Raw genomic sequence first — 27,455 nt, forward strand, 5'->3', positions numbered from 1 at the left:
CTTGAGCCTCAGTTTCCACAGCTGCCGACTCCACACTAGGTTGTCACCGGGTCCTTGCTGCCACCTGTGGCCGATTTCTTCCTGGTCGGTCCTTCCGCGGCCGGAAAACGCAGCCCATCGGCCAGATGTGGCCCAGAGAAGGAACCGGGGGGGGGGGGGGGGGGGGGGGGCTAGAGAATCGGCTTTCTTCTTTCCTTTTGCCGAGAGAGCCCTCGCCCAGGACACCAAGGACCCCGCCGCCTGCCTGTTAGCGGGCACAGCGAGGCAGGACCCTGCTTCCCACCCCCGCGCCCCCACCGGCGCTCGGGCTCCAGGCTCGTCCCCAGCGCCCCACGGGCCTCCCTGCCCGCTGGCTCTGTAGTTCGGGCTCTTGTTGGCTCAGAGCAAACAGAATCCCGCAAAGACCGTCTTTCTGGGATGCCGGGAAAGTGCTGGGCGGACACGCGGGTCACAACAACTCAAAGCTTTGCTGCCGTCTGCAGAGCAAAGCGGCGCGCCGGCTTATTCAAATCTCCAAAGCCCGGCCGGGTCCCCGGGTGAGCACCACACGGCTAAAATTAGCCCGGTCATCTGCTGAGGCGGCGGCTGGGCTATTCTGAGCCCTGGCAGGGCCTGCCTCCTGGAAGCGGGGCCGGCCTGGTGAGGCCAGTGGCGGGGACTGGTCCCGTCAGTCAAGGTGGATGCGGGGAGGCAGACGAGGACGGTGCCAGGCGGAGCGGGAGGGCCAGGGTCACGGCGAGGCTTCGTGATGGATGGAAGGGGCGCCCGTGGCCCCTTCACAGCCTTGGGCTCTTCCTCCCAAGACCGTCCAAGTCCCCCCTACGAAGCACAAGGGCTGGTGTCTTTGTCCTGGTCCCCGGCTTCCCCTCTTCCCTCCGGAGCTTCCTGCGTGGACTCACGCCGCGGCCAGACCTGGGCTGGGATTTCAGCGGTAACGGTGGAGACGCACTGAGGGCGCATCAGGGTCAGGAACCACACCGAATCTTTCGCAGGGATCAGCACACCCATTCTCAAAACAACTCAAAGGGGGCGCCCGGCTGGCTGTGTCGGTGGAGCGTCAGACTTTTGACCTCAGGGTTGTGAGTTCGAGCCTCACGTTGGGTGTAGAGACAACTTAAAAAAAAAAATCTTTTTTTTTTTTTTTTTTTAATAAAATCTTAAACAACTCGAAGAGGTAGGTACCAATAAAGTTCAGGGATTCTGAATGGCTCGAGCCATCTTTTTGGTCAATGAGGGAGAAAGACTTGGTTAAAGGGCCAGACCGGGGCCATGGGTCAGGCGACCCCCAGGAGTGCACCTGGAGTCCTGCCTCCGTTTCCCCACATGGAACCTGTCACTGGTTCTCCAAAGGTCCTGAGTTGAAAATGCATTGAGCTAGGAGGTGAGGAATCCGGGGTTACAGACAGACCTACCTAAACATTTATAGATACCAACAGACAGGAGTCCGTTTTTATTGTTCATTTTTTTTCATGTTTAGTTTTGAGAGAGACAGAGCATGAGTGGGGAGGTGCACAGAGAGGGAGACACAGAATCCGAAGCAGGCTCCAGGCTCCGAGCTGTCAGCGCAGAGCCCGACGCGGGGCTCAAACCCACAAACTGGGAGATCATGACCTCAGCCGAAGTCAGACACTTAAGCAGCTGAGCTACCCAGGCGCCCCATCACTTTTTTTTTTTAAGTGTATTTATTTTGAGAGTGTGTGTGTGAGAGAGAGGGGGGGGACAGAGAGGGAGAGAGACAGCATGGGCAGGGGAAGGGCAGAGAGGGAGAGAATCCCAAGCAGGCTCTGCACCGTCAGCACAGAGCCCGACGTGGGGCTCGATCCCACGAACCGTGAGATCATGACCTGAGCCGAAACCAAGAGTCGGACGCTTTACCGACGGAGCCACCCAGGTGCCCCCAGATTACCCACTTTAGAGACTGGTCCTCAGCCAGGAAAAAGGGCAAACCGTGGGGTGCGGTTAATCGGCAGACCTCCCTAAACCTGCCATTTGAAGGTCTTGCCTGCAAATGGTGGAAATACCATTGCTTAAGAAAATGTGCAAACTCTAACCTTTTGAGAATTGACACAGAATTTAAGGGAAGGGGCCTTGGGAACAGAAGCCCCTCAGGAACGTGGGTGATGCCGCAGTGTTAACGGGACAAACCTGGCAGGTACAAGAGAAGCCACTCCCGAGACAAAAGCCTCAACGGCGACACTCGATGTGGGGAGGAGGCGGCGGGGGCGGGCTGCAGCGTGAGGGCTGGCAGACTTGGCGGGAGGGTGTCCTCTCCCTCAGGGGACGGTCCTTGGGCTCTGGGACGTCGGCGGGGCGACCCCCCAAGTGCAGCAAGGCAGAACCGCCACCGCGAATCCACCGGCCGACACCCTGCAGGGACAGGCCTCGAAGGCCAGAGCGTGCGTGCACACGCCACCGGGTGGACCGGCGTGGTCGGGCCGGTGAGCCGAGCTCGTGTGCACGGCTCCCCGCTGCAGGCAGAGGGCAGCGCAGAGGGCAGAGGCCCGGCGCCGCACCTGTTCGCTTGGGTTTCTGTGAAAGGCTTAACCACCGGGATGCACTTAGCTCCACCCTGGGTTGGGACCTGTTTTCTAAGGGAGGAAAGACACCCAAACTATAAATAGCGGAGAACACAGCAGGTTCCCTTACAGAAAAAAACGTGAATTCCGAAACGCAAATCTCTTGAAGACGTCAGTTATGACCGGGGCGCCTGGGGGGCTCCGTGGGTTAACGTCTGACTTCGGCTCAGGGCATGATCTCAGTATCTGTGGGTTCGAGCCCCGCGTCGGGCTCTGTGCCGACAGCTCGGAGCCTGGAGCCTGCTTCGGATTCTGTGTCTCCCTCTCTCTGCCTCTCTCCTGCTTCTGCTCTGTCTCTCCCAAACGTTAAAAATAAATAAATCCTATCAGACCTAACGTCCCCTTAAAAAAAAAAAAACCAACCACCAGTGCTGATTACAGGGAACCCCTTGAGCAGTCACTCCAGCCTGAAACTACTTTGTCCCATCAAGGGCTGTGAGGGTAAAACTGCCTTTCCCTGGGCCGCCCGGGGTGCCGAGGACACAGAACAGTCGGGATCCAGGAAGCCGGGCCTGACTGAATGGCTCTCATCGGCAGCGGGCCTCTGGTCAAAGGCGCCGAGGGCTTTCGGCTGGTCGAGGTCTCTACTGTTATCAAGTTGACTTGTTCACGTGGCCCTCAGGTAACCGTGTGGAGTCACGACCGCGGCTACCGTGGGACACAGCCCCGGCCACACACAGCCCATTACCGTGGCTCCGTGTAGCTCAGCTCCGGGAACACCTGCTTCGCGTCTCTGCCGTCGCGGAGGACACCGGGGGACCCCTGCATGGTCTCCCTCACCAGACCCCGTGTCTGACCCAAGGTTTCAGACCGCGGTCCCCGCGCCGCCCACTCCCCGTTCTCCTTCCGTCGGAGGTCCACGTGTCACGGCCCTCCGCCTCCCCCGCCCCCCCCCCCCCCCCAGCATCACTTCCGCACGCCCCTCGGGTCGGAGCCTCAAGCCGCCAGCACATCCCGCCCCGCGACGGGTCCACCGCCAGAGAAAGCAAGCCGCCTTCCGACGTCTGGGGTTTGCTCTTCGGCCACTTGGATGGGGCACCGCCCGGGCCGTTCCGGGGTCCCACGGACACAGGCACCAAGTCCCCTCCGGTCTTCGCGGACCTTGTACCGTGAACAGTAACCAGACTGTAGCCAGAATGAGACCAAACGCGCGGACACAAACGCAGAAGCTGGTCCCGCTTTGAGAGTTACGACGAGCCCTTGGGGGTGTCAGCGATAGTCTCCACTCGCCAGACGGGCTGTTGCGGGAGGCTCGGGAATTTCAAATGCAGCTGTTAAGTCGCTACGCTCTATTTTTAATGTTTATTTTTGAGAGAGAGAGAGAGAGAGAGAGAGCGAGCACGAACAGGGGAGGGACAGAGAGAGGAGGAGACGCAGAATCCGAAGCAGGTTCCAGGCTCCGAGCTGTCCGCACAGAGCCCCACATGGGGCTCAAACTCACGAACGGTGAGATCACGACCTGAGCTGAAGGCGGACGCTTCACCGACCGAGCCCCCCAGGCCCCTCTACGCTACAGATTCTAAGAGCTTCCCTGTCTGCATGTCTCTAGAAAAGGAAAGCACTTTTTTTTTTTTTTTGGTCTAAGTATAAGAAGAAATTGTTGATCTCCCTCCTCCTGGTCTCCCCACAGAACTCACACACGGGGGGGCGGGGAAGGGGGGAGAAAGGTCCAAAAAAAAAAGGGAATTGATGCAAAATAAAGAAAATCTAAGTAGTATGAAATTAGTTTTTATTTTTACCTCAAAATAAACGCTTAACATTTTTCCAAAACCCGAACTAAAGGCAGACGCTTAGAAGTGTCGGAAGATTATTCTTTCCTCCCCTGGGGAAACCACTAAGGCAGACGTTCTGACCGGGCCTGGCTCTTCCCGCGGGACTAGTCTGGACGAATACCTGGCCCCAGCCTCTCGTGTCTCGTCAGCTGTCGCCACCCGGCTTCTGGCTGGCAGGACCCCACCGCCCGTCCCACCCCCAGACCCACACAAACAAGGGGTTTGAAAAGCTAGGAACATCGTTTCACACGTGACCAAACGCTCACAGAGAATCCTTTCTGAGGGGATTTAGGAAGGTTCGCGCTCTCGGCCGCCGAGCGGGGGCGCACCGGCCCCCGCCCCCGGCTGCGCCTCGGCCACACGTCCCCGGGCTCACCACAGGGACGTCTTGAAGTTGAACTTGAGCTTCAGCAGGTACTTCAGATTTACCTGAGCGACGTCGTACACAATGTACCTGGAGGGGGCGCGTCAAGGAGCACACGGTCTCACGACGGAGCGAGCACCCGCGGCTGCCAAGGTCACACCCCGCAGACCAGGCCCCCCGGACGCGGAGCGCCCGCCCTCTCCCCCAGGGCGGACCGCCGAAGGCATGTCGGCCGGGGTCTCCGGTCAGGCTGCGCCCGGGACGCTGGGCGCGCGAGGGACTGCTGCCCCTGCGTGGACAGCGTGGCCCACGGCCCACGCGGAAAAGGATACTCGTTATACAGCAGACAGGTATCGTTAACGCCCGACGGGATCCCCGTCCCAAGGGGAACTTCTACGCCATCCATGGTGATGCTGGCTGAAGGGTCGGGGGTCGTCTTGCCCAAACCTGCAGAGAAGGCCGGAGTGATACGGATTGTGAGGACAGAGGCGGAAAATGTTTCCAGGAGAGGCGGTCCGTGTTATGTTGGGTCTACGCGTCCGTTTTAAAGCCACAGGCAAATTCCGCGCTCTGTCCTTCTTCTGGATAGAGAAGCCTGTAGGTTACACGCCACGTTCCCGGGGCACGAGCCTTACTGAGTTCAAGAACAGCCCCCCCCCCCCCCCCCCCGGGATCCTCTTTCTGCTGAGCAGAACTGCAGTCACTTCTGCCTGGCAGGTGGAGCCCCCAAATCATCAGGGGCCGTGAGCCGCGCGATCCAAGACGCCCCAAGCCCCACTGCGTGGAGAGGTCACGAGACGCTCTCGAGCCGCAGCGGAGCCAGGTCAGAAACCAATGCCCCTGCCTGCTGCCGCCCGCGCCAAGACCCTCCTTTGCCGTCTGCGACGCCAGCCACAGAGCGTGAGCGGAGTTTCTACAACAAGCTACGGGAACACAGCCTTCTGGGGGGAGAAAGCGCCCTCCCGGTGGTGTCCCAGGAGCCTGGGGCAGTTTCTGAGCCACCCTACCTTTGACGCTGTGCTTGCCCTTGGGTAACTTGCTGATATGCGCGGCATGCTTCAGCTCGTACCTGTTCAGGAGAGGTCAGTGTCAGCGGCCTCCACGGCCCGAGGGCTCCCACCCCAACAGTCTGACCGGCGGGAAGCCACGTGAGAACCGACAAGCGCCCCGAGAACCCAGCGCGCCCTCGCCGCCGGAGCTCCCTCCCAGCCCGGCTTCAGAAAGCGAGGGTGTGCTCTTCGTGCATCGACTGCGTCCGCGACCACGGCTCCGGGGCCACTACGAAGGAGAGGGTCTGTCTAGAGCCGCGGCCGGCCGCTCTCGAGGCTTCTCTGCCCGGGCCACGATCCCCAGGCCCCCAGCTCATTACCGAACCCTGCTTTCCGTGTGACATCGCAGGATCAAGGCTGACGCCCGACCCACACGGGACCCACCAGATTTTCTCTGTGGGGAACTTGAAACTGGGATGGACTTGGACGGAAAATCTAAACACCGGTGGGGCGTGCGCGCTACGGGGTGACCGTCGTCTGCGCGAGCCGGCCCGGCTTCTCGGGGCACAGGAAGGTGGGCGCCGCCGGTTCCCGAGGCCAGGCTGGATCCCCGATCCTGGGTTTTGTGAGGCGCTCCTGGGCCTCCCTAGTTCACTCGGCCAGAACCGGTCCCCCCGTCGTGGTGGCCAAGGGAGTTCTGAGACCCGCCCGAGGCCAGGCTCACTCACATGTTTCCAAGGGCAACTTCTCCCAGCAGGATCAGGCCTATGGGGTCTCCCTGGGACGTGTGGCAGTAGTTGGCGCTCTTGGACACCATGTCGGCGAAGTAGATCCCTTTACCAAACATGTAGCCGGTCTGGAGGGTTGGAAAAGGGACACTGAAACCTGCCAGCCGACATCCGGAGCACCGCCGACCGGGGCCAGGCACCAGGGACGCGGGGCCGCTACATATCCTCCGGACTCCCCTCTCCTCTCCTCTGAACTGGGCAAGAACCTCACGGGGCTCTCGTGAAAACCCAACGAGTCTGTGCGCGTTCAGCTCAGTGCCTGGCGCGTGTCAACGCCTCATAACGTCGGCCGTTACTCTCACCTCCTCCCGAGAGTCAAACGCAGGGCTCAGGGTCTGGCAATGGCCACCTGTCGGCCGTGGCGGAGCCCGAGCCCACCCTTCAACGAGGCCCCGCCCCCGCGCCCCGGGCCAGGCACGTACCACGGGCGCTTCAGGCGGGGCGATGCGGAGCCCCTGCGACAGGATCCCGGCGAAGTTGGTGGTCCTGGATCCGTGCCACAGCAGCCGCCGGTTCCGCAGCTGCTTGAACGGCTTATAGCGCTGGCTCTCGCCTTCACGCTCGATCTTAAAAATCTGCCCGAGGAGACGGACGCCACCTGTTACTCCGCCTAACACACATCTACCGGCCACCGTCCCCCCACCCCCCCCCCGCCGGAGGGCGCGGCCCGTTCCGGTAGGACAGGTGGTTCGGTGGGGTGGGGACGGGAGGCACGGGAGCCCACAGCGGACCCTCCATGCGTGTCTGATACAACTTCCCGATTCCCAAACTTGGCTTTGGGACAGAAAACGAATAAAAAAAGAAACAAAACAGGAAAAGGAAGAAGCCACCCTCAACCGTGAGACCACTACTGTCCCTGCTCGACAAACGAGCCGCTTCCTCCCATTACTCGAGGCGAAGTCGACGATTCTTTCCCACCCAGGCCCACGCTGGAGGGAGCGGGCGGGGGAGGGAGAGGTTCTTACGTCAACAACTTCCAGGTCGTAGGCGTTGTGCGTGGTCGCGTGAGTGTTCTTCACGTACTTCCTGATGGTCTCCGCTTCCTCGGAGTCTCTGTCCACCACCTAGAACATCGTGTCTTGGAATCAGAGCGAGGGAGACCCCGGAGAGCCCCCGACGGAGTAACGGCCACATACGAGGCGCCACACACGGCTTCAAACACGCGCCGTGGGAAAGGCTGGGTGTTCTAGGAACTCTGGTTCCCTCCGCTTAATTAAAATAGAGAACGAGTCCCACACCAAGAACCAGGCCCACAGCGTTACGGTCAAGAAGGTGCCCCCGGGACCCATCGAGGGGCGTTTGGTGACTTATTCTACCTGGCCCTACAGACGCGTTTTGTCCCAAGCGGGAAGCAAACGCTCTTTTCAGGGACGTAAACACCCCGTTCCAGGCTCACACTTACAACCCTGCCGGGCCCGAGGCAGGGGGACTTCTTCTGCCCAAGCCCCGGCCCCCCGAAAGTTGAGGGGCCTGCGGCACAGTCCCTCGGCCCCAGAGCACGGACCCGGCACCGTACGTTTGTCACGGCTGCCGTCACCTTCTAGGGTTCACACCACGCAAGCGTCCAAAACAGATCCTCTCTAGACTGAGGAAGAAGGAACTTTCTGGAAGGCCCCTCAAAATCCTATAGCAGAGGCCCTGGCCTGGAAGGCTGCCCGGCCACCAAGGTGCCTGTTTACAGGTGAGCTGCCCCACGGTTCCGTACGGGCCACCGGCCATCTGCTTCAGGGCCCGCCGCTCCCCGGGGACAGCGGTCAGGTGTGCCAGAGGGGGGCTGTTACCTTGATGTCAGTCTTGAGCTTCTCGTAGTTGACATCGATGGGGTCCTTGCTGCTATCGTCCGAGCCACCCCTGAGCAGGCTGTAGGCCACTTCAATGTCCAGCAGGTTGTCCAGCATCTCCACCTTGGCCTGGAGGAACAGAAGGCACACGTCGGGCTGGCACCAGGGTGGGGGGACCTTCCAGCTGGGTGTGTGTGTGGGGGGACAGCCTGTCACCCACCCGCCGCTCAGTGAACACTACCGAGGACCCTCCGGGATGCCGGGGGTGGGGTGGGGGCGGCTTGCTCCCCGGGGGAGGGGACGTCCGGAAGCTACAAGCCTGCGGTGAGAACGCATTTCCAACCCCACACACGGACAGGTGGGGACAGGTGGGGACCGGGGGCCGGCTCCCTGAGGCAGGGAGGGAAAGCAGGGGAGCAATGCTGTCAGGAGAGGCTGTCCTGCCCCGCGGCTCCTGCCGCCAGCCCCGCGTGGCGCAGCCAGGGCAGAAAGCCCATCTGTTTTGCCTGGGGTCTGTCTCCACTGACGTGGGAAGAAATCCCACTTTGAAGCGAGGGCCCCGAGGTCCTCCCGGCACTGCCCCCGGCCCTCAGGGGTCACGACACGGAGGAGCGGCGGCAGGGAGTGACACCCAGGTGCATCCGCGCCCAGCGGACCCGGGGCCCCCGCCGGGACCCGCGAGCTACCTGCACGCTGTCCGCGTTGTTCAGGAGCGGAGGCTTCTTCATCCCAAAGTCGTGGGGGATCAGGGTGTAGAAGCGATTGGAGAGATCCAGGATCTGGGAATCACTGCTGCCCTGGGACACCGCCTTCAGGGGACGGAACAGAGGGGACACGGACTGAGGCGGCAGCTGGCAGGGCCCCGCGTGCGGCAGGTCCGAGCCGGCTCCGGAGTGGCCCGGAAATTTCCAAGACCAGCTAGAGTTGGTGCCACTCCACCCCGAGCACAGGACCCCTCCCCACGTGAATTTCCGTTTCTAGGAAGAACTGTGCACCTGTGGACCTGTCACACCCCACCGTCACGTGAGCTGTCAACGGGAGCGGCCGGGTGACGACCTCACGGGCACCCCCGAGACACTCCTCTTTCTGAAACGCCTGGGATTTTTACACTATAAAACGCTGAAGGGAAAGACCCCACCGCCATGAACTCTGGCAAGCCCGTTACCCACCGACCTTCAGCTTTAAGGCAGGGACTCGTTTCTATCACACCCGCAGGTCCAGATGCAGAAAGGCTTAGCTCCCCTACTGTCGCAATGCCAGCGAGAGCCCCGTATGCAGGAAGTGCTCAATAAATGCAGACACGGAGGAGCTGGACCACTGGGACACTCGGCAGACACGGCAGGGGGGGGCGGGGCGGGGCGGGGCATCCCAGCCTTTCCACTGGGGGTTCTGGAACAGCAAACGCTTTATGTCCCAGCCGGCGGGCGACAAGGAAAGGGGCCAGGGCTAAGGCGCAGCTGCTAGCTGGATTGACGGGCTCCGGTTCAAGGGCTCTTTTCCAGCACTTTCCGCCCTTGGGGTCCGACTTGAGCTTCCCGGTGCTCTTCCCTCACAGGCCAGGCCTGCACCCTGCCCATCAGGGCACACAGGGAGGGACCGGGGACCAGGAGGGGTGACGTCCAATGAGCACGAACGAAACGGAGAAAACATTTCGCTCTCTGGTTGATGGTTTCCTAGCAACCGCAAAACAATTTCAACTTCTCGTTTTTTTTTTAGGATTTTGAGCGACCTCGTGATCTCTATACCCAACCTGGCGCTTCTACTCACGACCCCGAGATCAAGAGTCGCACGCTCCACGACTGAGCCAGCCAGGCGCCCCCAATTTCAGCCTGACTCCGAAGCGCACACAAAATCAGGTCATTTTTATGAGGCGGGAGAACCAAACACCTAATCCGGTTTCTAGACTTACGTATGCCATCACTGAAAACACGGCTAACTCATTAGTCTCGCACCCACCTCTGGCACGTAGCAGACGCTTGTGACGCTTATCTGAAGAAACCTAAGCCCCGTGCGCCGCGGCGTGGGACGTTGCTAGGCGGGGTGCAGAGGCCTGGGAGGCCCTGCCTACCTGCTGGACCTCGCCGAGGATGGAATAGGCCGCCTGGATCTGCCTCTTGCTCAGCTTCCCCAAGGGCATCTTCTGAAGGTCAATCTGAGGACACAGGGGGCGTTTTCCCTCCGAAAGCCGCTCAGCGGTGGAGACGGGACGGTGGGCAAGCGCCCCGTCTTCCCGGGAGATCGGGGACCCAGCGCTACAGCTCGCGGCCCCGCCCGCACCCGGGGTCTGCGTGCGAGAAGGATCTCGCTCGCTGCAGGCAGAGCCCGGATGAGGTCCCCCCGGCCCCCGCGACTCCCACCAATCCCCGTCGGGAGGAGGAGGTCCCCCCGCACGGCTAAGGCTGCTCCCAGCTGAGTGGGAACGTAAAGCGGCGGAAGATGTTTTTCCCAAAGCACATGCTTCTGAGCATACGCGTTTATGTTCGAATTGACGCTGTCCCTTTTCGTCAGTTACCCCGAAAGGTCACACACTTTTCCAGCAATACCACTCCCGCTCACACCGCCTTGGGAATGACCAACACAGGTGTTGAGTTGTCGTGGGAAGACCGGGGACGCGGCTCCACAGGGCCCACATCTAGGGACGCACCTGCCCTCGCCCCGCTCTCCCGTCTGTATGAGGGACCACACTCCTCAGAGGGCACCCCCCCCCCCCCCGCCCCGCCTGTGAGACACTGGGCCCGTGCTCCTTGCTCCCGCGTCCCGAACCCTTCCGAGTCCCCAGGTCCCACCTGAGCCCGCAGGGCCGAGCGGGCATCCCAGGAACGGAGCCCCCGCGGTGACTAACGGGGGTACGAGGACGTGCCAGGCACAAGTGGGGCGGCGGCCACGGCGGCCAGTAATGGCCTTCCCCCGTGGCACACGCTTCTCTCCCCTCCACCCTGGTAGGGGTGGGGCCAGTTTCCGGGAGGTTGAGCAGCCGGAGCTGGGTCTGGGGGAGAAGGTGGGCGATCTACCCCGAGGCCAGCACAGGGCATGGGACTGAGCGCAGCATCTCCGGTCCGACCAGAAACGGGGGCTGGAAGCCGCTGAGGAAAGTGGCTCCGAGGGGGGCCGGTTCTCTGAAGCGAGCGGCACCCCGACCGTGGGGCCCTGGTGCTCATCTGAAGAGACCGGTCTCCTGGCCTGCACCCCTCAAAACCCCCACCCCGGCCGTGGGGACGAGAGAAACCAGGGGCCCAGCCCTACCGACCCGGCCGGGACAGCGAGCCACAGGGGACACGAAGGCGGGCCCGCCGGGACAGAGCTCCCAGGCCGCCACGTTTTCCCATCTACCTGAGACCCTATCCCGTGCGGGCCCCCCACTCCCCACACACTCCCCACGGGCTCTCTCCCCACCAGGGGCCCTGCTCTTCCTGAGAAACTGAGTCTCCCGTGTGAGAGAAAGCCAGCCCCAAACCGGCTTTGCCCAGGGAGACGCCTGTTCCGCCCGGAGTCGAGAAATCCCACGAACCAGAGCACAGGGAGCCAGAAATGACCCACGGGGCGCTTCTTTTAAAACATTAAACAAACGGAGACAAGACCCTCTTCCCTGGGCGCCTCCTCGCTGCTCCTCATGCACCCCCGACCCCGTGAGCCTGTCCCCAAGCCGCCACGCTGGCTGGCCATCCTGACAGAAGGCGGCTCGGGGGTCTACGGGAACGGGATGGCACAGCCCGGCCGCTGGCAAACCCACCAAGGAACCTCCAGGAGAACGAGACGCGTTCTCGAACAGCCGCTGGGCCGAGCCCCACAAGGGGATCCGCGCTCACCCCCGGGGCAAAGCGGAGCCAGGCTGGAGAACGAACGGGGACACCCGGCCGCACCCTCAGAGCCCCCGGCCCTGCCCCGGGCAGCGGGAACACGGCAAACCCACCCCTGCCCTCTTCTTGAAAACAGGAGGAGCTCTGTCCCGTGGCCCCCGCAGAAAGTTCTCCAGCCTCCTCAGTACTGCCCGATTCTTTCGCCGTAAGCAGACGCACCCCGGGCTTGCAGGGCAAGCGTGCTCGGCATCGAGGGGCCTGGCGCGAGGGGACGGGGCCCAGGGCCGGCTCCCTACATACCACAGGCCTCACAGCAAGTCAACCATCTTCTCAGGAGCGCCAGCGGCCCCGTGTCGGCCTCGGGCTGAGGATCGGGCTCCCGACACGAACGCTCCGGGGCCCCGCGCCAGCCCCTGCGTACCAGCCTGCGAGCTCCGACCGGGCGTCACACTCCCAGCGCCAGGGGCAAAGCGCAGATCAAAGAAAGGCGCGGTCACCTCGTATTCCACCATGGCTTTCTTCATGCTCTCCACGTCGAAGATCATCGTAATGAGGTCCTGCACCGGCTTGGGGAGCTTGGACTTGGTGCCGGGGTTCACCGTCAGCTTCTTTACCGCCTCTTCGTCCTGGAGGGAAGAGGACCGGTGAGAGACCCCAGGCGACAAGCCAAGAGGAGCGGCGGTGGCGCCCGAGCCGCAGAGAGAGGTGGCGGGATCCAAGCACCAAGGGCACGGAAACCACGGCGTGGGGAGGGCCGCAGCGGGAGCACTGCGATCGGACGCCCCCCAAGCGCCCCTAAGTCCCTACGGCCGCTCTAGACCCTTCCTCCGACCCCCGCGGCGGCACCCAGCTCGGCGCAGCCTGACCCGCAGGCACACGTGCCCCCCTGGTGCCCTCACCCCTTCCTACTCGTCACCTCCTACCCGAGAACCTGCCCAGGGCCCGCCACAGACCAAGGGGACACCGGACCAGTGCTCCCCCCCCCCTTACGCTGCCGAACCCCAGGGCTGAGCGCCTAGAGCCTCCCACGCAGTCCCAGAGGATCACGCTCGCAGACCCACTCCTGCATGAACCCTCCACCCTCCCCGCCTCACCCCCGCTCCCTGGGATCGCACTTCCCGAGAAGCTAAGGGCACAAAGCTTTACTCCCGCACAAAGCCTGGAGGACCCGGGCTAAGTCAACACCACGCTGCACGGAGAGCGCCTGAACGCTCATCGCTTTCGAATGAGGGCAGGGACCGCGCCCTGTCCGTCACGGTGTCCCTAGTATCTGAGTGAGCCTAACTGGCACCGGACACGGATCCTGGAATCCGCGTCATCCGCGTCGTGTTCCTGCTCCTGGCCGCTGCTGTCCACACACGGCGGATCCACGCTTCGTGCACTCGTAACTTCACCAGAAAGCAAACCGGCCACGCGTTAGAAGCCTTATTTATCTGCATTTACTCCGTAACCCGGTGCCTCCGCCACCGACGGGAACAACCACAGAAACGTTTATGTAACCGTTCGCGCAGTTACAGGCGATTCGCAGCCTATGAACCGTGACCTCTGACCACCTGCGCGGCCTCAACAGATGCTGCTCTAGATCAGCGCGGCCTCGTTCAGTAGCCGCTGGCTCTGAAATGTACTCAGTCGGAGCTGAGACAGGCTGCAAGGGCTAAAAATACAGCGAATTTCAGAACTTTAGTTTCAAAAGAAAAAAGGAAGAAAAACAAAAGGAAAATAAAGTACTAAAATTAGTTTTACAGTTTCTTTTTGCTTTTTAAAATGTCGCTACTGGGGCGGGGCAGTGTGCCTGGGTGGCTCAGTCGGTGAAGCGTCTGACTCTTGATCTCTGCTCAGGTCATGATCTCAAGGTCGTGGGATCGAGCCCCACACTGGGCTCTACGCTGCCAGCCTGGAGCCTGCTTGGGATTCTCTCTCTTGGGATCCCCTCTCTCTCTTTGTCCTCCCCCGCTTGCTCTCCCTGCCCCCCTCCCCCCTTCCCCCATGCGACCTTCCCTTTCTCTCTAAATGAAACAAACAAAACGCAGCTACTGAGACAGGTACGATGTGGTCGCACACCTGGACAGCGGGGAAACGCTCCAGGTCTGTCCAGGGAAGGAGCGGGTGGTCTCAGCACAGCTGGCAAGGCAAGGCTCCAATTTTCTGGTGGGGACAAGTGCCCGTGGAGGGAGGGGAGCACGGAAGACATACACCGTGATCTTAACTGCACTTAATTCTGGGCGATCGTGATTTTTTTTGTATCTTCGTCATTCTCAAAAATTTCTAAAATGTATTTTTGAAACCAGGAAAATTAACCAGTAGGGGGCACTGCCGAGCCAGACGATCTCTGCGATCTCAACCTCAACGCGACACACCAGTTTAATTCTAATAAAGATATTTGATTGTAATCTCCACACTCAACGTGAGGCTCGAACTCATAACCCCAAGAGTCACATGCCCCACAGACGGAGCCTGCCAGGCTTCGATAAATTCTATTTTTAATGGTGAGAGCTCACGGCACTCTCTAAGCTAGAGAGCTCCCATCTGAGACACTTCAGGCCTCGAAGGCTGGGAATCAAAATCTCTACTTATCCATAAATCTTTCCTTCTGTGAAAAGAAACGTCTTTCCTTTAAAAGTGCAGCTGACCCTTGGGGTGCCTGGGTGGTCAAGCCGGTCAAGTGTCTGACGCCTGATCTCAGCTCGGGTCACGGTCTCACAGTTCGTGGGTTCGGACCCATGCTGGGCTCTGCGTGCGCTGACAGAGCGGAGCCTGCTTGGGATTGTCTCCCCCCTCTACCCGTCCCCCGCGCGCGAGGGCAGGTTCTCTCTCTCTCTCAAAATAAACACAAACAAACTTCACGTGGATCCGTGACCGCACTGGCAGACTGCGCTGTGCCCCCCGACCCCCACGCTGGCCAAGGGTCAAGCGTAACAGATTTCTGCATAAAAAACAGGGTAAGGCATTTTGCCAGAACGAAGGTCCAGATGTCCACAAACTACCCAGCAAGGCACAACGGAAGACTCTCCGGTGACCGAACAGGTGAGCTACCAACACACGACAGAAACCGTCAGGAGATAACGTGGGGCCCAAACCATGACCCAGCAGAGCCCAAGTCACTGTCACTTTAACTCTACCTGGAACCTAAGCCAGGTCACGCGACAGAAGCCACACCCGCAATCTCCACGGCGCGGCACACGGTCCTCACCTAAGCTCCACCTCACCCTCGAGGGCGTGCATTTCACCTGTGAACGGCTGCTAGGTTTTAGCAGATGCTTCTTCTGTGTCTACTAACTCGACCGCATGCCCCGACCCGTCCGATTCCTCTGCGGTCCGCCCGTCTGCGCGCGCTGCCCCGACCTCCCGTTCCTGGGGGCTGGTCCCACACACGGGGTGCCGCACAAGCCCTCCGCGCCGGTAAGCGTGCTGCGCTCACGCTCGTAAGGCTTTTGGCGTTTCCTGGCGACGACTTCGTGTGGTTCTGCTCTCCACGTGACGCTGGCCGCGTCGTTCCGTTGGGGAGCGCTCCCCCCTCTTGATCGTTTGGGAAGGGCCGGTGTTCACTCTGAGCGTCCAGCAGCACTCCCCAGTGACGATGCCACCCGCCCGGGGCGTCCCTCCCTCTCGCTACAACCAGACGGCGCCGGACCTTCCGCAATTACCTGGCCGTAGTCGATCTCCAGAGGGTAGAACTTTTTGGGAAACTTCGTGAAGGTTTTGGCCTGCCAGGCGTTGCCGGTCTTCTCCTCGTATAATTTCATAAAGTGCTCGATGGCACCGTCCTTGGACGGCACCTGCTCCAGCTTGTTGCTGCCAATCACGGTGCCCACGCGGCCCCAGGACCTGAATATCCAGTACCTGGGGCGGGGGTGGGGGTGGGGGAATCAGACAGACCTGTGGGTCAGCCACTCACACTCAGGGGTCTCCCCTTCCCTGCCGTCCGTCCTGCTTGGGCGCAAAACAACACGGAGAAGTAAAGGGAACTATTACAACAGAGCACCTTTATGTTGTATGCAACTGAGAATTAGAAGTTTAAACACTTGCATCTGGCAGCCAAGCTTGTGGAGCAAGCCCCGGGCTTTACCAACTTTTACATAAAATGCCCGGTTTTGCTCCTCAGAGAAACACAACAAGCTTTGTCGGGGAGTCCTGCGGCTCGACAGATGCAACCGCTGCCGACGCGCCCGAAGACACTGGGACCGCTGGGCTCGGATGGGACGGCACGTGGGGATGACGGGGGCAAGCCGGCCGAGCCTGCAGACCTGACCACCCCTCTCCGTTTCCACGTCAACCGGGGTACACGCACTGGGTCCCCTAGGTGCGCCGCTTACCTCTGGGGGACTTAACTATCCTCAGGGGAAAGAACACGTGACCTAACTTTTACTTCACGACATACAAAGACGTAATCAGAACCCCAAACGCCAGATTTGTATGCGCTTTCAAAGTAAAACCAAAGAATTCAAAGAAAACTTGGGGCTTCCTGGCAGTTTTCTGGGCTGTGGCCCAAAGGCAGAGAAATTCATCCTCTGCTCCGTTTCTTTCCCTGGAAACGCTTGGGAGGCGCTATACTGAGCTGTCCTGAAAAGCCGTCCCGACCCAACAGCCCACGTGGCCCCTTCACTGTGAGCCCCAGTGAATCTGGGCCACCAGAAAAACACGTCCACCAGGGGAGGTGGGAAGCCACGTGACGTGGGGCTCATCTCTTCAGAAAATCTAAGGAGCCCACTGGTCTCTCTCAGGGTCACTTTGGGATTCACTTGGTGGGTGAGCGCTCTGAGGAAAGCGGGAACGACGGGGAGATGCCGAGCCCTCGGGCCGCCAGACAGATGCCAGCCAAGATGCACTAGGGGCTGGCTGAACTGGCCCGGGGTCGCTGTGATCACAGGGCCTGCCTCCCAACCAGCAAAGCTTCCAGGCCCCCTGGAGCGCCGGGGGTCAACGGCGTCCGTGTGCCAGCAAGGACGGTGAAGCTGACCCCCGAGAGGAACCAGGGGTTTCAAGGAACACGATACAAGGAAGTTCGCGGGGCGCCTGGGGGCTCAGCCGGTTGCACGTCCGAACCTTGGTTTCGGCTCGGGTCGCGATCGCACAGTTCGTGAGTTCGAGCCCCTTGTCAGGCTCTGCGTGGACAGCAAGGACGCTGCCTGGGCCTCTCCCTGCCCCTCCCCTGTGCGCACCCGCTCTTTCTCTCAAAATAAATGAACCTTGAGAAAAAAAACAAAAGGGAGCGGGTTCGGTTCTTGCCCAACCTCATCTGCTTCAAGAAGCCTTCAAGCGCACGTGAAGGGATCAGGACTCGGGAATCTTTGGGGGGCTGTGAGAAGTCTTGGGAGATGCAGTGCCAGCTCGTGCCCCGAAGTCGGGGGCCGGACGCTGGGGGGCCGGGCCGTCTGGGGCGAAGGTGGCTTCCCTCCCACCGAAGGCCCAGCCACACCAGCGCTCTCGGCGGGGAGGCTGGCTCCGCAGCCCCGCAGGGCCTCTGTCCCGCCCCCGGGACACACCTGCTTTCCTTGTCGTCCTCCAACAGCTGCAGCTTGTAATACGAGTTGGTTCCCTTCACGACGTCCACCAGGCCGAGGGTGGCGCTGAACACCTTCCCGCCTTTCTCCAGGACGTGCGCAGAATGTTCCAGACCTGTCATGGAGGGGAGGCGCCTGCTTTTCTCTCCGAGGGGCTGAAGCGCGCGGGGAGAAGAGGGTCTGCGGGTGTGGGGTTCACACCCACCGCCTTCAGGAGGCTCCCCGTGAAACACAGGTGTCCTCAGGACCGGGGGAGCCCGAGGAGACAGGAGGGCCCAGGCGCCACGTGGCCCAGCCCGGCCTCCCGGCCTCCCGCCTGCTCGCTCACGCTCACCAGAATCGGGATCGACGGCGGCGCCACCTTTAAGGGTTAACTTCATTCTCTTCTCAGATTTGTTGACGCCTTGGAAAGGGACATACAGGTTCAAGCACGAATAAAAAGTGCCTGGGAGGCGGCAGGGGCAGGGCAGGGCAGGGCAGGGCGGGGCGGGGCGAGGGGTGGGGGTGGGGATGGGGGCGAGGGCACCCAGGGGCCGGGGAAGCCTCACCTTCCTCCTTGGCGGGGCCCTTGCTCTTCTTGGGCAGTGCGACCCCCGACTTCCCTTTGGGGGCCGCGGCCTCCACGGGCTCCGCCTTCACGTCGGCCCCCCAGGGGGCCAGGACGTGGGCCAAGAGCAAATCCTGCAGGCTGCTGGTGGAGGCGGATGCGTCCTGGAGGAAGTCCTCAGACACCACGCGGACGCCGGCTTCCCTCACCTCCTCCATCTTCTTGCTCATCTTCTCCACCTCCTCTGTTCAAGTCGGGGGAGAGACAGCCGAGGCGTCAGCGGGGACACGCACGACGCCACGGTCGACGGAGCCCGAGCCTCCGACACGGGCACCGTGGCCCCGTCCTCGTCGCCTAGCGCTCGGGGCCGGGGCCGCCTGCTGCGCGGTCGGCAGCGCCACAACCGGGCAAGGAACCCCGAGCCCGCCTCTGCCGGGCCGCCCTCCCCCAGCGCATCACCCAGCGCACCGCCACGCACCGGGCCACACGCGGGACTCGGGTCACTTCCCCTGTTCTGCGGGGGCCCCCGTATTCCGTCCCGGTTTCCCGTACGCACAGGGGCCTTTTAGTTCCACTAGTCCCGCTGGTTCGTTTCTGCGTTTGGTGTCAGGTGGGAGAGAACCGTCGCCAAGGCCGAGTCAAGACCCGAGCTCACCGCCTGGGTTTTCTTCGAAGACTTTTATGGCCTCGGGCCTCACGACACCGTAAAAACGCGCTGCCGTCTGCGTCCCGCTAACGCTTCGGCCGTTTCTCCCGACTTGAACAGAGAAGCGGAGAAGACGGGCAATCGAACAAGACGGAGGTGAGGGAAGCCGGATCTGTAATCCACTCGGAGATTTTTGTGAGCGGGGCGAGCTAGGGATCCAGCTTTCCCGCTGGGTCATCTCGGCTCCTCTGCTGTAGGTGAATCGACCCTTTACGCCAGGTTTACCGCTGGGCTCCCCGGTCTGCTCCGCTGACCGACCTCTGTGAGGTTTCAGGCCGGCCCTGCATGGTTTTGCTTCCTCCAGCTCCGTACCACGCGGGACAGCCGGAAAGCGAGGAGCGCGATGCCTCCAGTTTCGTCCTTCTCTCAAGACTGCTCTGGCTCTCTGGGGTCCTTGGTGGTTCCACACAAATTTTAGGACCATCTGCTCCATTTCTGTGAAAAACACCCCTCGGGTTTCGACAGGGAACCCGTGCGTCTGTACTGCCCTGGGTAGGAGCTGAGGATCCCACGGGGCTCCCCTGCACACAAAATGCTCTTTCTGGAAGCTTCTAGCATCCTGTCTTTAACTTCTGCCACGTTAACTAGAATGAGTCTCGGTGTGGGTCTCTCTGGGTTCGTCTCTGGACCCTCTGGTCTGGATGTCGGTTTCCTTCCCCTGATCGGAGAAGTTTTCAGCCATTATTCCTTCGAGAAAGATTTCCCCCTCTTTCGGGGCATCTGGGCGAATTAGCCAGTTACGCGTCCGGCTCTCGAATCCAAGCCCCACACTGGGCTCCGCGCTGGGCAAGAAGCCTACTCACAAAAAGATCTTTGTCCCTTTCTCTCGGTCTCCTTCTGGGAGCCTCTAATGCGCACTGAGTCCCTCTGATGCCACTCTGCCGTCCTTCACGCCATCTTTCCTGGTTTTCCTTTCTTTCCGCCGCTCTGAGCTCCACGGTCCTGTCTGCTTCACGGACTCAGACGTCGAGCCCGCGAGCTACTTTTCTGTTCAGGTATGGCCTCCTGCAGTTCGGTGACTTCCGTTCAGTACTTTCGAGCGTTATCCCTTCTTCACCCACTCTTCTCCCAGTTCAGCGAGCACCTTAGACCCTAATCTTGAACCGCTGACCAGGCGAATTGCTCACCTCCCTTTCGTCGAGACTTCCGAGGCTTTACCTCGTTCTTTCACTCAGGACACCCCATTTCCCCGGGCTTCCAGCCGGTGGACGGACGAGAACCTCTCCTGCTCTCGAGGGGCAGCCCCCGTCGTTCAGTGCCGTCCCAGCCTCGCTCTCAAATCCGAGCCTATCTGAGCGGTCGTTACTAGGAGCCGACAGCGGCCGGGGCTGCACCGAGGCCATCAGAGTCCCCCAGGGGAGGGTCCCAGGCCGGCAAAGAGCAGCCGGCAGCCCACAGCCGGGACAGAAGGCCCGCAAACATGCACACGACCTCATGCCAGCTTCGCCAAGTACCCAGGCTGGCTTCCCTCCACAAAGCACCTCGACAACAGTGCTGAGCAAAGAGAGCCAACTCGGAGTGCCCCATGCGGCCCTGCACCTCACCCCTCCCTGCTCCCCGCGCCACCTCACCACCGTTCCCAAAGCCTCAGGAGGTGCGTGCACACCCGTCCCACATCAGGATCGAACTCACTTTTGGTGCTGATGCACAGGGATGCCTTGCTGGCCGTGCCCGTCAGCTTTCCCCCGAGTTTCTCGATCATGGCCTTCATCTCATCCTTGTTCCGGGACAGCTTCCCCAGAGTCAAGATCTTCATGTTGGACAGCGGCTTATCTGGAAGGAATGCTGTCGTCAGGCGGCAAGGTCCCGGGGTGGGGGGGGGACAGGACAGCCCGGGCTCCCCTCTGGTCAGCATCCCCCAAGGGCAGAGTCCATGAAGGCAGAGGCCCAGGGCCGGCAGGGAAGCAGAGGATAGAACACAAGGCAAGGGAAGGGGGGCAGCCACAGGACACTGCCCCCCCCCCCCCCCCCCCCCCCCCCCCCCCGGGCAGACTGGCGAGGCTGTGCGGGGACAAGGGCCCAGGAGGCTGGCGGTGGGACCACGTGGGCCCCCAACTACTTTTCTGCTTTTCCCACCTCACGTCTGAAACCGCAGCTTCTTACACGACACTCATTAACCCCATGGGACGAAGCAGCCCCGTCAAGGATGGTCACTCAAAGCTCGGCCCGCGCGACACCGAGGGAAGTAACCCTCCCACGCTTCGGGTATCCGGCACGGACCCCAGAACGGGAAGCCCCAACAGGGTTGCTGGCCCGGCCCTCCCTAGGGCGCCCCTCCCGAGCGTCCCCCTTGGGCGAAGGGGAGCAGGCCGGCACGGCACCCAGGGGACCCGGGGACCCTCCCCGAGGCTGCCCCGGCTGTACCTGACGGGGCGGAGCTGTTCACGCCAGTGGGCGCCGAGGCTGCAGAGGGTGGGGGTGCCGGTGCCGGGGCTCCGGTCTCGGGTGGAAATATTCGGTCCTGTTTTTTGATCTTCAGTTTTTTGAGATAAGAGATTTCTCGGAATTCCTGAAATCACGTAAGGTTCAGCTAAGAAACCGGTTCTTCCTTGAAACAACCACCCGACAGGGGCGCCTGGGTGGCACAGTCGGTTAAGCGTCCGACATCAGCCAGGTCACGATCTCGCGGTCCGTGGGTTCGAGCCCCACGTCGGGCTCTGGGCTGATGGCTCGGAGCCTGGAGCCTGTTTCCGATTCTGTGTCTCCCTCTCTCTCTGCCCCTCCCCCCGTTCATGCTCTGTCTCTCTCTGTCCCAAAAATAAATAAACGTTGAAACAACCACCCGACAGAACAAAGGGGATTCGGTTCGTCTAAACAAAGCAATTTTTTTTCCCCCTCTCGCAGCAAGGAGCGACCTAGGAGCCGTGAGGCTTCCGGCACGAAGTACACAGTTATGGCAAATATGGCACTGGTTTCTGGCGCTTCCACGTGGATGATAAAGCTGCCACGTGGACGCCGTAAGCGGTTTCCTTAAATAAAACACGAAACACGAACCCCTCCCCCATCAGCTGACCATGTGGTGGGGGGGCCCACTGCTGGAGCCTCACCCTCAAGTGGCCCCTCAAGGGTCACATGCCCCTCTCCCGACGGAAAGCCTATGGGGACTGTCCACACTGGGAAAGAGATTACTTCCCGAGAGGAAATCAGGCAATTCCTCTCCCTTCCTAGGAAGGAACGAGGCCGGGGCACCCGGGGAGGGGGGGCTCAGGGGGTTGAGCATCGGACTTTTGACGTTGGCTCAGGTCATGATCAATCTCACGGTTCGCGGTATCGAGCTCTGAGTCGGGCACCGAGCTGACAGTACGGAGCCTGCTTGGGACTCTCTCTGTGCCCCTCCCCCGCGCACTCTCTCAAAATACATACTAAAAAACAAGAGAAGGGACCGTGGCCACAGAGAGCCCGATGACGGTGTCCCCACGGATCCTGTCCCAAGCAAGGTCCGTCTCCATCCCGGGCGACTTACAGCGGCCGTGCTCCTGCGTCACTCGCTCAAGGCCCGTCCCTGCTACCTACCCCCGGGTTCAGTGAACGCCCGCGGACAAGAGAGGACGCAGACCGCCTCCCACACACTGGGCACCCGGCATGCCACGTCTCACAGCGACGTTCTCAAGACCGTTTCTCCCGCCGAGCAAGAAGGTCGGTCTTGACTGGGCCAGATGCCTGAAGGGGAACTTTAACACAGGAGCTGAGCTCTACCACCGAGGCCAACGTGACCCACACAGGAGCTCTGGGAGGGCGGGCTCCTCGGAGGCGGTGACCCGCTTAGGCAGCCAGGGCCGAGAAAGCAGGGCGCACGCAAAGCCTCGTGGCCGGCGCGCTGTGGGGCTCGGGGAACGTGGCGTGCTCGGTTCCCTACTGCCGGGGGCTGAAGACTTCGTGGAAGCGCGTGTGTGTGCGGGGGCGGGGGGAACGGTACTCGAGGGGGACAAGGGCAGCGGAGAGGCCGCAGAAGGCCCACGGAGCCAGGCGGGTGGCCCGGAGGGCCGAGCTACGGAGGTGCCCTCGACTCTGGCCGCGGCCCTCGGGCTGCGGTCTCACTCGGCTCCGTGACTCTGTGACTCCGCACAGGCGGCAGGTACCGTCGGCCTGAAAACACGTCTTACACGTGCAGGTGGCTTCGAAAACTAACCCTCCAAAAATAGAGACAGAGGGGCGCCTCCGTTAGTTAAGAGTAAGACACTGGATTTTTAGTTAAGAGTAAGACACTGGATTTTGGCTCCGGTCGTGACCTCACGGCTCCAAGTTCAGGTCCTGCAGCGGCTCTGTGCTGACAGTGTGGAGTCTGCCTGGGATTCTCTCTCTCTGCCCCTCCTCCACTCAAGGGGTCTCTGTCTCTCCCGAATTAAATAAACTTAAAAGAAATACACAAATGCCGCGCAATTGGCATATAAAGCACAAACTAGTTCCTGTCCTTACGGCCTTATTGTTTCCTCAAAGACAGCAAAAGGAACACGAAGACCACAGGCGGGTGTGCAGTACTTGCACACTCAGAAAAACCGGGAAAATGCTTCACGTGACCTGTGGAATCACCGGAAGGTTTTAAGGGTGCAAGAAACGATGAGGTCAGAGTTGATTTCGAGCAATCATTCGAGAGCGAGTACACAGGACAGAGTGGGGCGGGGCGGGGCTGTAACCACGGCAGGGGAGGGGTGAGCGGCGCTCGGGGGGCCGTGGGTGCGGGGGACGGTTCCGGAGTCCACCCACGGGCCTCTGTGCGCACAGCAGCGAGATGAGCCGACCTGGCTCGAAGCCCAGTCCCCGGCAGAGGCGGCGCCACTGCTCTGCCCCAGCGGCCGGGCGCCACCTCGCGCGGGTCTGCGGGTATAGGGAGTCCCAGCCGAGGGCCCCAGGTGAGTTTTTTGCATCGAGGACATGCAGCTCCATTAAAACAAACAACCAACCAAGACCGAGAGGAGATACTTGAACTCTGGACCCAACCCCCCCCCCCCCCCCAGCACTAAGACAAGAACGTGGCCTCGGGAAAAGGAACTCTCGTCCACGCATCTGCCATCCCCCCCCCCCCCCCCAGCCGTGTCCAGAACAGCGCCCAGCACAGAGGCAGCACCGCATCGGCAGGTATCTTGGCAGGAGGGTTTCACACTATCGGACAGAACTGTCCTCCCGTTAGAAGACTTGGGAGTCTGCAAACGTATGGACCTGACAATGCCATCTTGCGTTCAGACCGCGAGGACCACCTCGCCGTGAGGGAGCCTGGGGAACGCTGTACTCCAGTCGTGGGGACGCGTGGTGTGGACAAGCCCAGACGGGGGTGAGGCTGTTTTTCTGGCTAAGCTCCTGGAACCACCCCCCTTACCTTTGGCGTCACCCACTCCTTCCGGCTGGGTGTCTGTGTCTTGACCATACACTTGGTCCAGGCAGTGACGTCCCCGGTACAGTAGTAGGCGTCGCTCTTGAAGACCAGCTGGCCCGAGCATTCCTCGCAGGGAAGGAGGGCCCCGAACACCATGCCGTCGGCCACTCGGTCCAAGATCTGAAGCCGGCAAGAAGCGGGTCAGAGAGGAGGGCTCGCCCCCCCCCCCCCCCCCCACCACCCGGGCTCCCAGCAGAGCTCGGACTGCTGTGTCCACGTGACATGCCGCAGTCCCCGCCCCTGGGTGGCTGAGGAGTAAAGGGAGGGCCAGGGCGTCCCCAGAGCCAGCGGGGAAACCAGGGGAAACGAAGCGGCTCCACTCCCCCAACACCTGGAGGCCCCGGGCACCTGGGCCAAAGTGTGTGGTGTGAATGCACAAGGCAGACAGACACACGGCCCACTCCAGTCTCCCCAAAACCCTAGATGCGGAGTGACGTATAGAAGTCTTCACAGCCCTGGAAACGGTGGCCATGTGGACGGTGGCCACACACCCCCCCCCCCCCCCCCCCCCCGCTGCCCCGAGGTCACTCAGCAGAGGGCAGCTCACCGCCGACTCCCCGGAGGGCACTTGCTGCTTGTTGAAGATGAGCAGCTCTTTTAAGTCATTTGTCGAACACGCTTTCTTTAGCTCATCCTTGATGTTCCAGATCAGCTCGTTCTGGGCCTGCGGACGAAAGCCAGGCGGCTGAGCGACCGGCTCCGTCCAGAGACCCAACCGGGGGCCCCCACCTTGCTCGGTCTCGGCGGCGTCCTGGCGCATCAGCGGAGCCGCACCTCCAAGCTGGCGTCAGCAACAGGGGAGTGCCCCGGCCCCGCTCCGAGAATCCCGCTTCTACCCGGAGCCGTCCCTGGAACCAGCCCCCCGTGGACCGACTCCCTTGGGGAAGAGCCGGGGCGCGGCAGGCTCACCCCCCGCCCCGACACTCACGCCTCAGGGACGACGGGGGTGGGTGTTCTCCCACCCGGAGGTGAGTAGGGACGAGCACCCCCGCTCACCTTGATGGCGAGCGGATCGCACAGAACAGACCTACGCTCGGGAGATGGAGTTTTCAGTCTCAGGGGCCGTATTCACGCAGTGCCTACGCTCCACATCTCGCTTATCCTCACCACCACCCTGCCCAGGATGGCACCAGCCTCCCTACATCAGGGCGCTCGGGGCGAGCCTCCTCCCTGCTAGGGCCACGGGCAAACTGTTCACCTCTTGGCCGCAGACCGCACCCCTGCAAACCAGAGGTGAAAATGCCGGCCCCTCCCGCCCCATGGGGACGCTCTCTGCACCAAGTGAGAACTTTAACTGTCTTTTTCTCCCCCCTTTTAAGATTTTATCTTTAAGCAATCTCTCCATCCAACGCGGGGCTCAAACTCACGACCCTGAGATCACATGCTCTCCCGAGCCAGCCAGGCGCCCCCCCAAGCGAGGAAGATTTTTTTTTTTTTATATATATATATATATATATATATATTTTTCAATGTTTATTTATTTTTTTTGGGACAGAGAGAGACAGAGCATGAACGGGGGAGGGGTAGAGAGAGAGGGAGACACAGAATCGGAAACAGGCTCCAGGCTCCGAGCCATCAGCCCAGAGCCTGACGCGGGGCTCGAACTCCCGGACCGCGAGATCGTGACCTGGCTGAAGTCGGACGCTTAACCGACTGCGCCACCCAGGCGCCCCGGAAGATTTTAATTCAACGAGCAAAGTGTTCCCACACACACGGTGTCTCCAGCCACGGACACGAGGGCATGAGCGTCATCAGAGGAAGCAGGAACTGCGTCACCTCCTTGGCCCAGGACACGGAGGCTGGGGCTGCTGGGGAACATTCGGATTTCCCTCTGACTGCACTCAAGAAAACGCCAAACCCACTGGGGGCAAATGCGAAATAAAACCAACTCTACCGTGTCCGGATGCACACACGACAGACATCGTTTCACCGATCGACAATCGCACCGAACCGGTGATTTTCATCAAGCGGCTGGAACCAGATCAGACGCCGCTTCTAATCTTTCTCGCACCGGCAGGACGGAAAAACGCGCGGAGCAGAGCTGAGCGGACAGCTCATGGAAATCACGTTCCCACAACGGGACTGACAGTTCCCCCTGGTTTTCCCGAACACCCAGCATTTTCTCATCAATAATTTTTACTCTGATTCAACACACGCATAATCAACACAGAGCTAAATCTGCCAACGGCGACGGAGTTAACAGGTGGTTCCTGCCCCTTTCACGGCACGCCTTCTACCCCTCTCGTAAACAAGAGGTGTTCACTCAAGAAACAGGGAGCGAGTGTCTCTTCCAGCCACTTGTCCGGGCCGGGCACTCGACCCGCAACGTTCGCCAGCGGCCCCGGGTCCAGTGCGCACAGCGCTGTGTCCCGCGCGGGGAGGGAAGAGACCCCGGGGGGAAGCCGTGCTGTTAACAACTGTGAGGGGTGGCGGAATCCTGGCGGTCTCGTGAAGCGGGACGCACATATCCCTGGAACGAGGGAAGAGAATGGAGAATGATGAGTGCGGGCGCCCGGCTCGGAGCTCACCTTGAGGGCCTTCTCGAGCTTACTATCTTTGTCCTTTTCCTTTTTAGATTTCTTCTTGGCCACTTCATCCATCCCATCCACCTCGTCGCCTTTCCTCTTTCTGAAAGAGACACGGGACGAAAGAGAGCCATCAGAGCCCTGGAACCGAGCGACTCGGGGGACGCGGGACCTCCACGTCCCTGTAACGCCACGTGCCGGCCGCGATCACAGCACAGCTCACTCACTGCCCTCGGGCGCTCGCAGGAGGCCCGGGGGGTACTGGCAACTGGCCTCATGCACCTTACGGTGAACTCTGCTGCTGCAAGTACCCCAGGGCCTGGGAACAGCTGGTAAAGGACCCAGGGCTCAGGCCCCATCTGATGTCGAAAACCCAGGTGTCTCTTGGCACAAACGAAGCAGCCTGGCAAGTTCTGGCAGGGACCGACGGGCCAGATGGCCAAGGGGCAGGGACTGCAGAAAGATGAATCCCTTGTGCCAGGGGCTGAGCCTTAGGGCTGCTCCTAAGGCCATCAGGTTGTTCTCAGAGGTGGGACTGCACTGCCATTCAAACCCCAAATGGGGTCTCGGCACCGCTAACTGGTCCATCGTGGCTGGTCACCAGTCACCGGACTTGAAGGAGGCACAGGGGGTCGCCATCAGCCCCCTAAAACAGAGCAGTCCCAGTGGCTAAGTTTCAGCTGTCCCAGACCTGAGTTCAAAGCCTTGCACTTTCTGTCATCTATGAAGCAGGGGATA

The 27,455-nt window shown here is 61.1% G+C and overlaps 1 protein-coding gene across 2 annotated transcripts in view; it reads right to left on the reverse strand.

Annotated features, from left to right (window-relative positions):
- Positions 1-4,288: 4,288 nt before the first annotated feature.
- Positions 4,289-27,455, reverse strand: part of PARP1 (poly(ADP-ribose) polymerase 1) — a 38,936-nt gene continuing 15,769 nt past the window's right edge. Inside the window, exons 5-23 of one of the 2 annotated variants that reach the window (XM_047848123.1) lie at positions 26,721-26,820; positions 24,740-24,856; positions 24,136-24,312; positions 21,186-21,330; positions 20,454-20,594; positions 18,117-18,359; positions 17,903-17,971; positions 17,551-17,683; positions 15,712-15,907; positions 12,565-12,693; positions 10,339-10,422; positions 8,957-9,079; positions 8,271-8,399; positions 7,455-7,553; positions 6,912-7,064; positions 6,430-6,557; positions 5,720-5,781; positions 5,045-5,159; positions 4,289-4,802 (exon numbers count right to left, since the gene is read on the reverse strand). In XM_047848123.1, the coding sequence (XP_047704079.1) occupies positions 4,721-4,802; positions 5,045-5,159; positions 5,720-5,781; positions 6,430-6,557; positions 6,912-7,064; positions 7,455-7,553; positions 8,271-8,399; positions 8,957-9,079; positions 10,339-10,422; positions 12,565-12,693; positions 15,712-15,907; positions 17,551-17,683; positions 17,903-17,971; positions 18,117-18,359; positions 20,454-20,594; positions 21,186-21,330; positions 24,136-24,312; positions 24,740-24,856; positions 26,721-26,820 (2,425 nt within the window). In that variant the 3' untranslated portion in view covers positions 4,289-4,720. The remainder of the gene's footprint in view (positions 4,803-5,044; positions 5,160-5,719; positions 5,782-6,429; positions 6,558-6,911; positions 7,065-7,454; positions 7,554-8,270; positions 8,400-8,956; positions 9,080-10,338; positions 10,423-12,564; positions 12,694-15,711; positions 15,908-17,550; positions 17,684-17,902; positions 17,972-18,116; positions 18,360-20,453; positions 20,595-21,185; positions 21,331-24,135; positions 24,313-24,739; positions 24,857-26,720; positions 26,821-27,455) is intronic. The other variant, XM_047848124.1, reaches the window with a different exon arrangement.

Source organism: Prionailurus viverrinus, unplaced genomic scaffold (genome assembly GCF_022837055.1).
Source record: "Prionailurus viverrinus isolate Anna unplaced genomic scaffold, UM_Priviv_1.0 scaffold_53, whole genome shotgun sequence".
In the NCBI taxonomy this organism is placed as follows: domain Eukaryota; kingdom Metazoa; phylum Chordata; class Mammalia; order Carnivora; family Felidae; genus Prionailurus; species Prionailurus viverrinus.